The sequence below is a fragment of the Xenopus laevis genome, chromosome 4L (genome assembly GCF_017654675.1).
Source record: "Xenopus laevis strain J_2021 chromosome 4L, Xenopus_laevis_v10.1, whole genome shotgun sequence".
In the NCBI taxonomy this organism is placed as follows: Eukaryota; Metazoa; Chordata; class Amphibia; order Anura; family Pipidae; genus Xenopus; species Xenopus laevis.
Genome location: NC_054377.1, coordinates 8,330,594 through 8,348,741, shown reverse-complemented (window position 1 = coordinate 8,348,741; position 18,148 = coordinate 8,330,594). Strand labels below are relative to the sequence as shown.

The 18,148-nt window shown below is 41.6% G+C and overlaps 1 protein-coding gene across 1 annotated transcript in view; it reads right to left on the bottom strand.

Moving 5' to 3' along the window:
- Nucleotides 1–18,148, bottom strand: part of c11orf49.L (chromosome 11 open reading frame 49 L homeolog) — a 73,559-nt gene that overhangs the window by 18,209 nt on the left and 37,202 nt on the right. Inside the window, exon 3 of the mRNA XM_018257333.2 lies at nucleotides 11,564–11,694. Within this exon, the coding sequence (XP_018112822.1) occupies nucleotides 11,564–11,694 (131 nt within the window). The remainder of the gene's footprint in view (nucleotides 1–11,563; nucleotides 11,695–18,148) is intronic.

Below are 18,148 nucleotides of genomic sequence, written 5' to 3'. Positions count from 1 at the left end.
CTATAGAAAAGAAATAATGAAGACCGATTGAAAAGTTGCTTGGAAATTGCCATTTTATAACATACTAAAAGTTAACGGTGAACCACCCCTTTAAAAAGGGGACATCTGTTCACCATGCCCAATATTTTTTTTAAGGTTAATATTCCCTTTAATGAAGCTCACTGCTCCCAGGCGGCCGCTGCGGAACTACAAAGGGAAAGAAAGCGTTTGCTTTAGACACATTGGCAAATACAGAGCGATTTCCCATGCAATGTGCAAACAACTTTCAAACAAAACACAATTCCCTTGTTATAGCACCTTGTTATGCCCCATTAGCACTGGAATGACTCAGGGGTGACATATTTACTGGGAGTCGTAGGTGTAAGGCAGCCTTTCCCCCGGCCAATGAGCACAGAGAAATCATACAGTCGAGTTCAGACCTGTTCTTATTCTATAGGGGATTTATTATTCAGGGATATATTATACAATGAATCTGTTGGGTAGTAGGAAGAGAGAGAGTGTGTGTATATGTCTATATTAAATGGCTGGGACCTTTGTTACATACCATAGAACCGTTCACATTTTAGTACAGGTATGGGATCCGTTATCCGGAAACCCATTATCTAGAAAGCTGTGAATTATGGGAAGGCCATTTCCGATAGGCTCCCATATAATCAATAACTCAAATGTTTAAAAATGTTTCCCTTTTTTTTCTGTAATAATAAAACAGTAGCTTGTACTTGATCAGCGCTACGAAATATGTTGGCCCTAAATAAATACATGTTAATAATAATAATAATCCCAACTAAGATATAATTAATCCTTAGTGAAAGCAAAACCAGCCTATTGGGTTTATTTCATGTTTACATGATTTTCTGGTAGACTTAGGGGCAGATTTATCAAGGGTCGAATTTCGAAGTTATGGGGTTTTTTTTGAACTCCCCTAACTTTGAAATTCGAATTAAAAAAGACCAATTGAAATTTATTTAAAAAACGTAAGTTTTTTTTCTGGGTGAATAGGTCCATATCCATTCGAATTTGAATTGTACGAATCGAAGTAATATCACATTCGAAACGTGCGAATCGAAGTAACAGCGCATTCGAATCATGCGAATCGAATTTTTACCAAAAAAAAAAAAGAAAACTTTGATTTTCCAAAGACCACCTATTGACTCCAAATAGGAGGTCCCCTATAGGCTAAAACAACAATTTTGCAGGTTTTAGATGTCAAATGGTCGAAGTCGAATTTTTAAAGAGACAGTACATGATAAATTTCGATATTCTAATTTTCGATCCTTTTTTTTAAAAAAAAATTCGAATCGAATATAGACTATACGAAGTACACAAAAGTTAGCTTGAAATTCGAATTTTCACTTTGACCTTTGATAAATCTGCCCCTAAAGGTATGGAGTTCCAAATAATGGAAAGATCCCTTATCCGGAAACCCCCAGGTACCGAGCATTCTGGATAACAGGTCCCCTACTTGCAGCTGCAAAAACATAGTCAAAAAAGTGATGGTGGGAACAGGGATCAAAGGGAACCCTGGACTTTATTTCCATGGTGAATGGTGGGTCTGCAGTACAGGGTTCCAATTAATAGCCACAGTTAATAGCCACAATGGGAGCCATCCCTTATTGATATGTAAGAACCCAAGGCCCCAAGTTGCAAAGCAAAATTTTGAATTTCCATGCAGAACAGTAATAATCGGTGTACAGGTATCCAGAATGCTCGGGATATGGGGTTTTCCGGATAACAGATCTTTCCATAATTTGGATCTTCATACCTTAAGTCTACGAGAAAATCATATAAACATGAAATACACCCAATAGGCTGGTTTTGCTTCCAAAAAGGATTAATTATATCTTAGTTGGGATCAAGTACAAGCGACTGTTTTATTATTACACAGAAAAAGGAAATCATTTTTGAAAATTTTGATTATTTGATTATAATGGAGTCCGTAGGAGAGGAGCCTTTCCGTTGTAGTCTGGAAGCAGCCCACTATTTATATTAGATTTATTTATTTCCACAAGGCCCCCCCCCGCACAGCTCCTCCGACCTACAGGTGGACAACATTCTTAGGAGCCACGTATGGACTGGGACGTATCCAGCCACAAAGCAGCTCCTTTCATGTTTGCAAACACCCCCATGTGCCCCTGTGGGTTCCCAGTTATTTCTAATGCTCGTTGGAGGTTGGAGCTGGACTCCTTCTCTGCAGGAACATGAAAATAAACTGAACCTTTGGAAAAGTGCGGATGCAGGAATTGAAGAAAAAATAAACAAGGAGGAGGCCAAAGGGGACCGTCATCTTTCCAGTGTGTCCAAAGCCTTAAAGGAAAACAAAAACAATGTAGGTCTCTATAAAAAGATATTGCATTAAACAGCTCTGATGTAAAACCCTGCTTCATGTAAATAAACCATTATCATAATAATATACTTATTTAGTAGTATGTGTCATTGGGGAATCATAAATAGAAAACTGACATTTTAAAAAATAAGGCCCGCCCCCCGGGATCGTATGATTCACAGTGCACACAAACAAACCATACTTGTTAGGTCACATGAGCCAATTAACAGACAGAGTTCTGCCTTTTGCTTCCACACTTCTTCGCAGTTAGAGCTGCAGTATTTCTGGTCAGGTGATCTCTGAGGCAGCACAGAGACCTTCACAAAATGGGGGTTCAAGGCAAGAGATGTAAAAGGGCAAGATTTACTTAAATATATAGATCAGTTTGGTAAGATTCTTTAATATGTCACTTAATTTGATATAAACTGTTGCTCAAGTGTTCATTTTGGGGGTATCGTTTTCCTTTAAAGGAATTGTTAGGTATAACACTAGGTAAATAGATAGGCTGTGCGAAAAAATAAAAATAAATAAAAAACATGTTTCTAATATAGTTAAAAAATGTAATGTATAAAGGCTGGAGTGACTGGATGTGTAACATAATAGCGAGAACACTACTTCAGCTCTCTTGCTTTCCACTGATTGGTTACCAGGCAGTAACATATTTAAGCTCCTGCAGATAATAGACAGAGGGGTATTGTGGGTAAGGAATAGTGTATATATCCCAGCCCATGCTCCTTTATTGGAAGGACACAGCCTCTGCTAATGCCTTATAAAGGGAATATAATGGTACAAGAGGACTGTGTAAAGAGGTACAGAGTGATGTGGCCAATCATTGAAACAATGGCAACTTAGGCAAGGCTGAAACTGTAGGACAGATACAATGGATAGGAAGCTTCTCTTTTTAGAAGTGTACCACTGATATAGTTATGGTGGCAACTGGGGTTTAGCTGAAGAAGGTTTCAGGTATGGAGAAACTTCGTTCATGGGTTCCTAGCACTTTTCTTTCTCATGGAGCCGCCCCGTTGGCAATATAAGGACACATAAATCAATGAGATAACGCTGCTTCAACTTTATTGCCCACAACAAGTTTAGAGTTGTGTCCTCTCTTTGTGAAGTGCCAGGTCCCAGGACCCCACCCAGTATTAAAGTGACTTATGATAACAGCTAAATTGAACTTCACTCAGTGTGATATCCACTTTACTACGTGCAATAAACATTCCTCTTCTGCACATTTACACACAAGCTGCAATCTCAGCTAAGGAAACGCACAAATACGGAGGATACAACAGGAGCCGCTCCATCTCTTAACAACCACAAGGGAGGCAGTAGCTACCATTGCCTGTGTCTGAGCAAGCAATATGGCAGCTTCCAATGACATCTACATGCACAGAAATATACAGAGAAGGGGCAGTCCAATATCTGGCTGAATATCAGAGAGGTCTTAAAGTCGAGTTGGGCAAGGACGGCATCTCTGTGTTGATGTAGCCTTGACCGACAGATCTCCATAGACCCTCTCAGGGCCGCCATCAGGGGGGCACAGGGAGTACAGTCGTCCTAGGCCAGGTGGATATCAACATACAAGGGGGGCCCGGTGAAGAAGAATCTGCTGCTGTTACCAGAGACAAATGAAGAAAGCCACTGGAGAAGAACGAAGACAGCCGCTGGAGAAGAATGAAGAAAGCTGCAGGAGAAGAGCGAAGATAGCCCCTGGAGAAGAACGAAGATAGCTGCCAGAGAAGAACAAAGATAGCTGCCGCAGAAGAACAAAAGATAGCTGATGGAGAAGAACAAAAGATAGCTGCCGGAGAAAAACAAAGAAAGTCGCCAGAGCAGGTCATAGATAGCCGACAGAAGACCGAAGAAAGCTGCTAGAGAAGAACAAAGATAGCTGCAGGAGAAGAACGAAAATAGCCGCCAGAGAAGAACAAAGATAGCCACAGAAGAATGAAAATAGCCGCAGGAGAAGAATGAAGAAAGCCACTAGAGAAGAAAGCCACAGGAGAAAAATGAAGAAAGCCGCTAGAGAAGAACATCAAGATAGCTGCCGGAGAAGAACGTCAAAAGCTGCTGGAGAAGGATGAAGAAAGCCGATGCAGAAGAACAAGAAAGTCACTAGAGAAGAACAAAGAAAGCTGCTAGAGAAGAATGAAGAAAGCTGCTAGAGAAGAATGAAGATAGCCACTAGAAAAGAATGAAGAAAGCCACAGGAGTAGAATGAAAATAGCCACAGGAGAAGAATGAAGAAAGCAGCCAGAGAAGAGCAAAATTAGCTGCCGGAGAAGAACGAAGAAAGCTGCCAGAGAAAGAATACGTTGCCGGAGATTTCTGTTGAAGGCCCTGGACTCTCTGTACGATCCATTGATTACCCCATGTCTGACGATCAGCTCAGCCCAATTTGGAAAAGTAGATGGATGGCCAAGTAAGGCAGAGATCCACTCATTTGGTGGCCTTGCCATACAAGCAGATCTCAGTGTGTATGGCAAGCTTTAGGCTGACGGCACACAAACCAATTACTCCTCTATATTTCATCTGGCGGTGAAGTGCCCCCATTGTTACCTCCTATTCACATGCCAGCCTCCATTACTGATGCTTATCAAACTGCATTCCTGCTGCATAATTAAATGCCCCAGCACTGGCACTGACAGGCATTGCCTATTCAATAGACAGGGTGGCTTCGAGCACTACTCCAAGCTGCAATATGCCAGGAGAAAGAAAAGTCTCTATGCCATCTGCCTAAGCCTGGCCATAGCCCTGACCAATATTGAGCAGGTTAGCAAACTGGATGAAGATTGCATGGATACTGTATAGACCGACTGTTGATGCAGTCACAAAACAAATGACACGGTGGAGACAAGGCAAAGATAAGCTGGACATACATGGCAAGAAGCCACATAAAAGCCGAGTAAACCGCTTTACACCTCCTTGAACTTGCCGGGTTAAGTGACTGACACTGATGAGGAGAATAAATATTTGCACGCAATTAGCCCATGATCGCTCCAGTTTGCTGTGTGTAGCACCAGAAGACAAGCAGGGGGAACCCACAGGTTCTCTATAGATTCTGATTACACGGCGGCCAAGACTGCTTAATTGCAATCAACGTTAGTAATTGGATCCTTGTGCGCGCAGAATGCTATCAGTCACTGCATGTGTCTAACACTGATTTATCATATTGGCTGTGGGGTGCAGCAAGAAATTTTAATTAACAAGATTTACACTGTGAAAACGCAATGAATCAAGAAGCAATACAGCCACTGGCAGGCAATGAGTGCAAGGACAGGGGAGAAAGATTTCCAGAAACCTGTTGATAAACCGTAGGCCGGATACCAGGTTTTATTCCAATTTTCTAGAGCTTGCGAGGGCCCCCCCTTCCCTGTATTGACGTAAGCACTGGAGCAGTCGGCCACAAGGAGAAGACAAGCGCAGAAGTTGCAGCGAAGTCCTGCTAGATGGAGCCTATTGATAATGTTGATAAGAAAAGCAATACGGCAGCTCCTCTTGAGTGTACACAATAAGTTATTCTATAACTCTTAAATGGGTGGTTCTAAGCAACTTTTCAATTAGTCTTATTTGTTTAATTATTTATTTTTTATAGTTTTTTTTAATTATTTGCCTTCAACTTCTAGCTCTTTCCTGTTTTCAAAAGGGGGTCACGACCCCATCTATAAAAACAAATGCTCTCTAAGGGCGAGGTGAAATGAAACCCTATTGAAAATAATGGAATCTGCACTATAGCAATTCCCACGGGGCGCTTGCAAGCCAACATCCTCCACGCAACGCCAATATTTTAGTTTTTCCGCGGAAACGGCAATACGCCAAGGAAACGTAAGGTTGGGAAATACACTTCGCTGAAATACGCCACTTACTTTCAACATGCTTGTGAGATGGATTGCGCACATATGGATTTGCGGCGTTGTATGCTGGCGACATAATTATGTTGCGTATTGACGATAACTACGGCTACATTTCGCATGGAAATTGCTTTTCCGCTTGGCTTTTTTTCACAAAAATTTTCACTGAAATTCTGCCGAGTGGAATTGTAGGGAACGAGAAAAAACAAAAGAAATCGACAGGCTGAAAAACGCATATTATCATGCGTGTGTGGTCTCATTGCGTGTGTGGTCTCATTGCGTGTGTGGTCTCATTGCGTGTGTGGTCTCATTGCGTGTGTGGTCTCATTGCGTGTGTTTTTAAAAAGCCACGTTGTTATTGCTACTTTTTATCACTCATCCTTCTTTTCAGGTCCTATGCATATTCCAGTCTCTAATTCAAATCAGTGCATGGTTGCTAGGGTATTTTGGACCCTAGCAATCAGGTTGCCGAAATAGCAACCTGGAGAGCTACGGAATAAAAAGCCAAATAATAAAATAAATGCAAATTGTCTCAGAATATCACTCTCTCAAAGGTGAACAACCTCTTTAAGGGAACTTAGAAGATAAACCTACCAGTAATTTACGAACAGGGAATTTGCATGGGTTTCAATGGATGCAATTACGCTGGAATTCTGAATTCAAATGGTGCACTAGGGAAAACGTAATGTGCAATTTGCCCCTATTAGTAAATGTAATGTTATTAGCATAGCCTGGCTTTCAGCCCATGTGACATATCATTTAGTGGTGTATTATAGACGGCAGGCACCAGCTCAGATCCCGTGGGAGCTTCACCGGGAATATAACCAGTTATTATAGAGGCACTGCATATGCTTCTATTTGCTTACTGAAGCATCTACTCAATGCTACTATAATTAGAAGGTAACGAACCAAGATAAGTGCCGGCCATTAAAAAAAAGGCATATATTAATATGGCTGGCAGTCCATAACTGTAGTTGCAAACAATTATATGAATTATAAGGGCAAGGCCAGACGTGGCGTTTTAACGTTGCGTTTTTAAAAAAGCTCCGTCGATCGTAAATACACCACTGAGACCACACGCGACCGTCAACATGCGTTTTTCAGGCGTTTTTTCAGCACTTCTCATTGTTCTCATTCCCATAATTCCGCTGGCTGGAAATAGAAAAGCTATTTAGAAATAAAAAAGCTATTTACATGCAAAATGGAGCAGGACTGATCGTCAATACGCAATGTAATTACGTCACCGGCCGTAAAAACGTATAGGCGTCATTTATCTCGAGAGAATTTGGACGCCATTTTAAAATATACTATGGGGCAGATTTAATAAGCACGGGAGAATAGTTCGAACACAAAAATATAAGAATTTTTTTGGTACTTCGACCATCGAATTGGTCAAATTCGATTGAATCGAATGATTCGAACGATTCAAAGTAAAAATCGTTCGACCATTCGATAATCGAAGTACTGTCTCTTTAAAAAATCCTTCAACTCAATACTTCGCCAAATAAAAGCTACCGAATTGAATGTTAGCCTATGGGGACATTGTAGGTTTTGGGCACTTTTTATGATCGAATAAAAATCATTTGATCGATTGCTTAAAATTATTCGATCGTTCAATCAAACCTTTTGTGCTAAAATCCTTCGAATTCGATATTCGAAGGGTTTTATATCGAGGGTCGAATTTGAGGGTTTTTTAACCCTTTGAAAAATTCGACCCTTGATAAATCTGCCCCGACGTATTTACATAAAGTGTGGTTTCAAACTTGCAGATCCCATAGAGACTATTTATTTGGTAGTTTCTTGACGTATTGGCGTTTCTACTGAAAAACGCCAATACTGGCGTCCAGCGGCGGTGTAGTGTGTTTTCATATAATTGTTTGCAACTACAGCTATGGACTTAAGCCATATTGATATATGCCTTTTTACATAGAAAAATGTCTGGAAGTAAAAATTCAGAAAGTATCAGCCTGTTTCAGATGCAGAGGGACTGCACCATGGGCTTTTAGCTACAGCTCCTGAAAATAGTTATTATAACTTCCAATATTTTGCATTCCCCTCCAAGGTACTGACTGTTTCCATGTCTTGTCCGCCTTCCACGCCCCAGATGAAGGAGCTGCATGGAAAGGTACAGGGGGCACCTGGGAAGCTTCCTAGTTATAAGTCAATTAAAGGGGTTGTTCGCCTTTAAATTAACTGTTAGTATGACGTAGAGAGTGATATGCTCAGACAATATGCAATTGGTTCTCATTTTTTATTATTTGGGGTTTTGGAGTTATTTAGCTTTTTATTCAGCAGCTCCCCAGTTTGCAATTTCAGCAGTCAGGTTGCTAGGATCCAAATTAGCCTAGCAACTATGCATTTGATCTGAATGGAATATGTATAAGAGAGGGATCGACAGAAAGACCTAGCAATAACAATACATTTGTAGCCTTACAAAGCATTTTTTAGATGGGGTCAGTGACCCCCCCCATTTGAAAGATGGAAAGATTTACAAGAACAAGACAAATAATTTAAAAATCATAAAAAGGCTAATTGAAAAGATGATCAGCAATAGCCATTCTATAAAGTTCTAAAAGTTAACCTAAAGGTGAAGCACCCCATTATTTGGCCTATCAGGAACCAGCCTTTAACCAATCCCCCAATGGAGTAAATTTTTCATGTAATGAATGTATAATGTAATGTCACCCCCTAATGATTTTGTCCCTCTTTGGCAGCAAACAAAACTGATAGTGCCGCTGGGTACCCTGTATCCCTAGCCGCTAGGATTTTTACTAAGTTCCTACTCTAGCATTTTAATCGGATTTCTTGGGCAGCAAGCCGACTTATTAGATCACATGCAATCGGACCACGCACTGAGATGACCAGATTACCATGATCCAATCAGCTAGCCCTCTCAGGTCAAGCGAATAGACGGCTCAGGAATTAGAAAGGAGGTGTGTCTTCCTTCTCCTTTCATTGGAATTTTATTCAGGATTCTTTGGCATCAAACATAATAAATATTTCCAGCCAACAGTGACCAAATGATAATGAGAATTATGATTACGTACGGGAGGGTACGAAATTTGGTCCGAGGTGGACTGTCATGGGGTCAGTCTTAAAAAATTATTTTAACATGTGATCTTGAATTAAAAATTTACTTTTTATGATTTTTTGAGTTTCGGGACTATTTTTATTTTGTTTTGTTATTGTTAAGTGGGGACTTATGCCCTTGGAATGGAGGCAATATCCCATTGACTCTGCCCAATTTTTTATTGGCGGTTATACTCCCTATAAGTAATACAAAGTTTTGATCAAAGAACTGACCAATAGACAAGGCACTGGGCGCCATAGAGCTATACTGCTGTATAGTTATATATTTCCAACAAAAAAACTTCAATCTAAAGCCTCCCCAAACAAAATTTTCACCCTTCAGTATCATTTCCCCAACTAAAATTCGCACAAAACTCAATTTTGCATGATTTTATTGTAGCTATACATTTTCTAATCGTTCTAAATTTAGTGGGACAGTACTGCAACTCGGGATGCACCGAATCCACTATTTTAGGATTTGGGTAAATCCTGAATCCTCTGTGAAAGATTCAGCCAAATATCGAACTGAATCTGAACCCTAATTTGCATATGTAAATTAGGGAAACGAGGGGGAAAGAAAACTGTGCGCGTGTGTTAAATTTTGACATCCTTGTTCGTGTGATGAAAAGTCATGTGATTTTTTGAATTTGGATTGGGTTGGGCCAAATTGGCCAAATCCAACTCCTGCTGAAAAAAGCCAAATCTTGGCCAAATGCTGAACCGAATCCTGGAATTGGTGCAACACAGAGCTTTGTTGGAAAGTGGGTGGAGTTTGGGTGGATCAATGGTGTGCCGGGGTGTAATTTGGAGTAGAACAGGGGGTGGTCTTAATTGTCCCTCATTTGAGAATTCAAATGTTGAAAGGTATGAGTCAGTAACTAAAAAATAAACGGACCCCAACACAAGTCAGTGGTAAGGAATGTTCAAATGCCAAACAGGACGGGCAAGTTGTCTGCCGCAGAGGTAAAATGTTAGGTTGAGTGAGCACACAATTAACCACTTCATGTCTCAAAAACTACACCGGCTAAGTACAAGGTTTAGTCTTAGTCTACATCTACTGGGCCATCATGGGGTATCAATTTCCACGTCCAGCCAAACCCACTTGAATTCCCTTCAACCTCTTGCCTTACAATTAATTCTTTGTTGTCCCCAAACCAACTCGCCGCCGCCTCCTTCTTTTGTGGTTCAGTATTTCCTCGTTTAGCCAACACATCCCTGCACTTCCTACTCGGCCCGACTGTGTTGCAATGACATCTGACGAGCCGAGGAGACATGTTCGGCATACCTTCAGCCAGGATTATTTTCACAGCTACAAGTTCCAGCTCGGCTGACTGCAGCCTAATTACAGGGGAATTTTCTTGCAATATCAACTGCAAAGCTCTGCTTTTATTTGTTCAAACACAAGTCAAGGGAAGACATTACTGGGTGGGGGGGACTTTATGCACACTGAGAAGGATGAGACCACAGACAGAAGAGATCAAAAAAAATGACAAGTTAGAACGGGGACTGGATCAAGTTCAGTGGTGACAGTTACAAAGCTGGTAATTGATGAGTCTGGACTTTCCCCGTTTCTAACGTGAAATGGAAGCCTCTTGATGCATGGAAGGCCCCATAGCTCTGCTTGCAGTATGGATTCAATCGAAGATGCCAAAGGGTGATGGGAGCTGTAGTTCAGTATTAAAGGGCTGCCAAACCCAAAAAATTACATGATGTCTACTTCCTCTGAGCACTTTGCAATCTATATTCATTTTCTAATTTTAGTGGCTTCTGAGATGTAAGCAGATCTAGACTGCATATACCAGGCTCTTGGCTTTTTTGGTTTTATAGGCGCCCACGTGTCTGCCCCGCCCCTTTTGTGACATCATCGTCAGGGCGGGTCTATAAAAGGAAGGTGGAAGTTGGATCGGGGACGGGCAGGTTAGGGTCGGGTGCGTGTCGAGTTTTACATTACTAACAAGATGGGTCAAATTGCCTAGTAGCATTAATCTAAGGATAATATAACATGAGACCCAGCGCATTTCCAGTTGTTTGTAGATCGCGGCACTGGTGCATATTCAGGACTAGCCTAAGAGTACTAGACTATCTCCATTAGGGCCCCAGTCTAGAACTCCCATCTGCCCATCCTTATTTAAACAGTAGTCCTATCTACAAACGTATACTACCTGGTACAACCTACAGTGTATCTATTTGTTGTGAGAGTAGACACAGGGTGCCTCACACTGATTTGACCTGAATTCCATTTAAAAACTCAAGTTTTTAGTATAAGTTGCGCTCATGATAATGCCTGGTATGATATCAACCCAGTTGTCACCTCTGCTCTCACCTCCATTTTTAGCGATGGTCCTGAAACATCTCCAGAAGATTCTGAGGAACGATGATCTGTTGTGCGGCGTGATGTGTACGAAGCCAAACTCCCTGAACAAGATGTGAGTCCCCTTGGACACACTGGTGAAACTGGAAGGGGAAAGAGACACTTTTAATTATTGCAGTTTCCTGTAGAAAATATAGGGCAAGTACCTTTGGCCCTAACCAGCAGTAAACACAGTCTTTTGTAGAGGGTTAGGTTTAGCCAAAACCCATCAGTATAGTTTGGGAAGGATTTTGGCTAGTGCTAACTTTCTTAAGTTGCCCATAACAGGTCATCAGATCAAGTCATCCATCTGGATGAACACCACCGGCACACGTTTGGGTTGTTCAGCCAAAAGAACAGGACGGGGCAACTGTCATATGTATTTAAAGGAGAACTGAACCCTATCAATAAATATGGCTAAAAATGGCATATTTTATATACTAAACTTATTGCATCAACCTAAAGTTTCAGCTTGTCAATAGCAGCAATGATCAAGGACTTCAAACTTGTCACAGGGGGTCACCATCTTGGAAAGTTTCTGTGACACTCACATGCTCAGTGGGCTCTGATTGGCTGTTGAGAAGCTAAGCTTAGGGCTCGTCACTAATTATCCAGCAGAAAATGAGCTTCCCTGGCTGTAATATAAGCTGATGCTACAGGTTTGCTGATTATTAAATTCTGATGCTAATTGCACTGGTCTCTGTGCTGCCATGTAGTAATTATCTGTATTAATTACTAATCAGCCTTATATTGTGACATTTCTATTCTATGTGTACTGTATATTGTGAGTGAGTCCCTAAGCTCAGTAAGTGACAGCAGCACAGAGCATGTGCAGTGAATCAGCAGAAAAGAAGATGGGGAGCTACTGGGGCATCTTTGGAGACACAGATCTTCCCTGCTAAAGGGACGTAGTTGCCTTGGGCTGGTACAGAATCCCAAAACATAATATACAACATTTCTAGATACCTTTTTAGTAAAGCTTTAGGTCTCCTTTAATGGTGAAATAAACTCAAGCAGGTTGGGCAGTCCATGAAATAAATAACGAATATATCACTATGTAATAATGTATATTTTTATTAAGACTGCGGGGACCATTAATGTCCATTTCTGCCCTGCCTATAAACTGTTCCTGGTAGTCAGACACTGCAGTTATCCATAAATGAGGGCAAATGAAGGAGTGAAGTGTTACTACAGTCTGTCTTTCAGACAGATCTCCGCAGCACACAGCGATGGAATATTTTCTGCAGTAGCGGAACAAAAGTACAACAGAAGCAAAGGCCTGTGTATAAAGCATGGGAATTGAGACGGCCACCTGTAAAGAGGGGAGCAAGGTAAGTCTTTCATCCCCATACTTTCCCCACACGAGGGCTGGATGACTTGTGCTTAAGGAATGGAGCTCCCTGGCACCTGCCAAGCTGTTGCTGAGGGCAGAGATGTGTCACACATTGTGGTAAGTGAGCCCGTAATGTTCATATTCCCTCTGTTACTGGCTCTGACCCACAAAGAGAAACACAGCTCAATGAAGCCCTTTGTCTCTTGTTGCTTTGAAATTAGGTGCGGGCATGGTGCCAGGGTGAAGAAAACGTTGGAGCAAGCTCAGGAACCTACAGTTGTGTATCAGAAAAGCGAAGGTCATGGGTTGCCTGGCACCACCCTTACTTAACTACCTTGTTCAGCTTTGCTCCGCCGAGCCCATTAGTCTTCAAAAAGGAAAATGTTTTATGTACATAAGATAGCTTTAAGAAGGGGTTGGATGGCTTTTTAGCAAGTGAGGGAATACAGGGGTATGGAAGATAGCTCATAGTACAAGTTGATCCAGGGACTGGTCCCATTGCGATTTTGGAGTCAGGAATGCCCTAGGCAAATTCGAGAGGCTTCAGATGGTTTTTTTTGCCTTCCTCTGGATAAACTGGCAGTTAGGCAGGTTAAAATAGAGTTTAAAGGTTGAACTTGATGGACGTGTGTCTTTTTTCAACCTAACTTACAAGGTTACTTTAAATGGCCAGTTAAAATATAGGCAAATTAGTCAAAACACAGACCAAATTCATATATACGTGGGCTCAGGCCCGTATTTGTGGAAAGGTCGTCCAGGCCTAGGGTGGCAGGATTTTATGATGCTGTCCAACCAGACCCACGTTGGTTCAGAAACACTAGGGATGCGCAGGAGATACAGTCGTTTTTTAAATTTCCAGGGCGCCAATCCCCATTTTCCCGAATAAAAGAGAGGGAATGGGAGGCAATGAACGTCAACGGGCCTAGGGGTGCCCGCTATGTAAATCTGGCCCTGCGTGGGCTCTACAGAGCAGTTGTAGACAAAAAGATGGGGATAGCTGGTATTGTAAGGCAAGATGCCAACAGCAAGGCAAGTATGGTAAGGTGGCAAATTTAGGGCAAGACGCACCGTTAGGAAGGGGATGCAAGTTTCAGTGGTTATCTACTGCTGACCCCTTGGGAATTGCAGTTCAACAAGAAGCAGAGTCTTATATATTGCACAGTCCTAGGTTATAAAAATGGGAGCTAGTGAAGGCTTCCCAAGCCCCAGGCTCCTCAACATTACTAGTAGCACTGATCAAAGCACCAGAATTGCCACAGCCCTGAATGCAAGAGAAAAATCTAATAAACTTGGTACAATTTCAGTAGAGAAGGTTTCCTACATTAAGACTTCTGGGTCCTGGGGCGACACGACATCAAAGGGAAAATAAAAGAAGTGCTGGCTTTGATTTGCCAACACTTTCTAGGTAATATATTATACTGCTTTATTACACAGCTGAGATAACGTGTCTGTGATCGGTGCCTTACATGCTAGGGTGGGATCGCTAAAGCAATATAATTGTGAATATTAATTCATTCTCTACATATAAATGCGTATTAACTAGTCGCCACTTTAAAGTTCCGCTAATCTGGACAGTCCTGGGATGTCAAAGAGGTGTGTGAATATACCACATAAAGCTGACCATGTGAAAGGATAAAGCCGGCAACCTCAGAAGACCACCTAAAGACCACAGTAAAGTGGTAGAATATCCTTTGTGTTTCCCCAAATGCACAGCTGAGTGGCTCTTCCATATCATTGCTAGGCGTATGGACTGCATAACTATGCTCAGCACCGTGACTATATGGTTTTTCTGAAACTATAGCAGAGGCAATGCAAAAACCCAGAGCAAACATGGGAATTTGGGTTTGAATGGACCTTTAAGAACTCCTTGGTCTATATTTTGTCGATTTTGTCCACAATGTGCTGCTGAGAAGTTCACCTAGGGGGTTATTTATCAAAGGTTGGATTTTAGAGTCAGTGTTGAATTGGGTCGGTGGGACACCGGCAAAAAACCTGGTGGGCCCAGTCCCAGTCCTTGCACAGAAGCCGGCTTCTAACTTCCCTCCCTGGCCCCCAGTGCACCTGAATGAGAAAGAACGTAGGCACAGGGGACTGGGGGGTATGTTGCGGCTAGGGTTGCCACCCGGCCGGTATTTTACCGGCCTAGCCGGTAAAACAGCTGCCAAGGCCACGGCCGGTATTACAAATTTAACGGCAATGTAGTTGTAGTTTATAAAAAAAAGCCGTTGGCCCGCCCCCAATTCGCTCAGAACTTACCTTTTTTTCAGCTTTCTGGCCATGTTGCGTGTCACTGTGTGTGGCCCCGCCCATTTTGCTTTACAATCCACCCCCTTTTGTTCCCCCCCCCACACCAACCGGTAAAATTTTTAAGAAAAGGTGGCAACCCTAGTTGCGGCTCAGAGAGGAGGGTCAGAGGACGCTTTGCATCCGGGGTGGGGGGGTCCAACGTTGTTTAGTTATGCGAGATTTTTTAGACCTTTAATGGACTCAACGCAAATTTAAGATAAAACTTGAATCAGCAAGTTTGGGGTTAACAACCCGAAAACTTGAACTAATCGAGTTTTTTGTGGGAAAAACCTTAAATCGCTCGAGTTTTCAAGCAAAACCCTCCAAAAAAAACCAGGAACATCATGAAGGCTAGTAACATCTTCAAATAGTTCAAGGGACCTCTGCCATTGACTTCTACATGTAGTTGACAGGTTTTACATGGTGTATTTTCAGATTCAAGCTATTTCCAAGGGTCGGGTATAATAAATCTTGAAAAATTCTACTTTTTTCAACCAAAAAAATCGATTTTTGACTCAAAAATAACCTCGAAAATTCGTTTTCGTGGAAAACAAAACTTAAACCTTAATAAATAACCAACCTAATCTCTTGAAGATGTGTTTATGGACTATATGTAGGCAGGTAGGTGTGCCAAGCATGTTTCTATCCTGTTGTTATCACCCTGAGCTGCAGCAGGGCAAATTACACAACTTGATTGCCTGTTGGAGCATAAAACAATTTGTTATGTAGATAAAGGTTTGTTTACACTTTGTTCCTCCATAAAGTTAAGGGCAGATGAAAGTGGAACCCATTAAAGAGCTATTTTAAACCTTAGGTTTCTGCAGAAGCGTGCTCAGTACAGGGGAATAAGTGCCACATGTCTGCAGAACACTGAATCTGGCAACACAAGGACTTTCTATTTTGGTTGTGGTATACTTTGGGTGGGATACAGACAATCATAGCGTCTGGTCAAACATTGACTTTAATTGAATTAAACCAAGACTTGCCTCTTCAAAACATTTCTGATTGGTCATTCCCCAATGACATCATAAAATGCCCCATTGTCACCCTGTGATGGCCATGTGTGTGAGAATTAAGGTTGTGGCATGAAACAATGGCATCTGGAGCAAGACAGAAACTGCAAGCATGGAAGGAATGGAAACCATAACTTGGGTGAAAAATATGTTGATGAAGGTTTTCATTCATCCAGTTCATGGTATATCTAGTAGAAGTAAATCTAGATCAACTGGACTTGTTGATTAACCATTGATGACATTTCACTACTCCAAGCAGCTTCTTCAGTTCAACAGAGTTGTGAAACGTCTTCAATGGTTGATCAACAAGTCCAGTTGATCTACATCAAGAGAGCCCATACGAATGTGGGGTCTACTTTTAGTGATGTTGTCCCATTATGATCTTCATTCATAAAATCATTGTTAGTATTCTGTTCTATGGAAAATATTACTTAAATATTATATTGATTTTTGACAAAATGTAAATTGCTATAGCCGAAAGGCAAACAAGTTAGGGACCGCCATATGGGGGTTTACCTTGACGTGGTATGGTGGCTTTTCAACTTTATGATCATAACTTTGTAACTAAAAACCCCTGTTTTGTAAACTTCCTTTTGAGACAGGGGAGTAGGGAATGTGCATTAAAACTAGCACTTCCATTATATTTAAATATACTATTACTTAGCCTTTAGAGTGCTTCCACACCCCCATTTTGTACATTAGAAGAGTAACTTTGTCAAGCTGTTTGTTGGTAGTGTCTTGAGATACTAGCTCAAGGTCTACTGGTAGATCCCACTCTACTTTTTGGGCACCCCTGCTCTAGATATAGGAGAAAAATAGTTATCCAATCACCACTAGCGTATATTTTAGTCAAATAATAAACGAAGACATTGCGGCCTTTCAACTAACCTTTCTGTCTTCTCAAGCCTTTTTTGAGGACAGTGGTAACAGCTATGTATCTTCTGTGCAGTTTATTACCCGCAGATCTAGGATGTCACTTATTCAATGAACAATTACTGTACATTGTTCTCGGCCAGGCGATGAAGAATGGTTCTCTTACAACTTCTTTAGGAGGCAAACAAAGGAGATTTACTGATCTGAGCTCCATTTAGTGCTTGTGCCCTTTCCCAAGGATTGTGGTAGAAAGGTCACATCAGGTGGTCATATTGATAATGGAAAATGAGGATTTAAGAGATCTTAATCTGTAAAGGTAAGTATACGCAAACTTACACTTACTTAATGACGCAAATACACACATTGGGAGTGCGAGTAAGATTGCAATGATCATAACAATGCTGCTGAAAACTATAGGAAACACAACGGTTAAGTTGTTTGTAGGCAGAAGTGCATTCAGAGCTTGGCTCATTTGGCAGAGATGGGTTTATTAGAAGCTCTTTGTCTTCCCCACCTCTTGTTTTTCTTTGAAGGGAAGGTCAGAAAGTTAACATTTCTTTAACTCTCCTACCTACGGAGACTGCTGACAAAAAGCGAGGCCGGGGTTTTAAAAGGGAAGTTCTTGGAAACAAGAGAATGTGCCTTTGATCAGAGAAGCACAGCAGGGTGTGCAGTAACTCAACCTCCTATTGTTGGGTGTCAGGCACTGGGCACATTCCCCTACTGGGCAATACACTATGAAGAAACAAGAGCCTGCTTGGTAGTAGGAAGCCACATTCTAAAGATGGAAGACAAACAGAATAGGCTGGAAGTTTACAGAGGGGAGGGCTACATTGCTGATTGGATCTGCAGAAGGCTGCCAGGTTTTGACTATCTGGCAACCTCCTTGCTGTCTTTATTTACAGTCACCATGCAGAGACTTTTCAGTCTCAAGCTTCCCTTTGAGGGTGGCCCAGAATTTGGTCAGGCGCCCTTTGCTCACAATAAGGTCAGTGATATGTGAAAACATGATTCTAAAAGTCACCTTTTTACGGTTCTTGAAGGCTAAAAGAC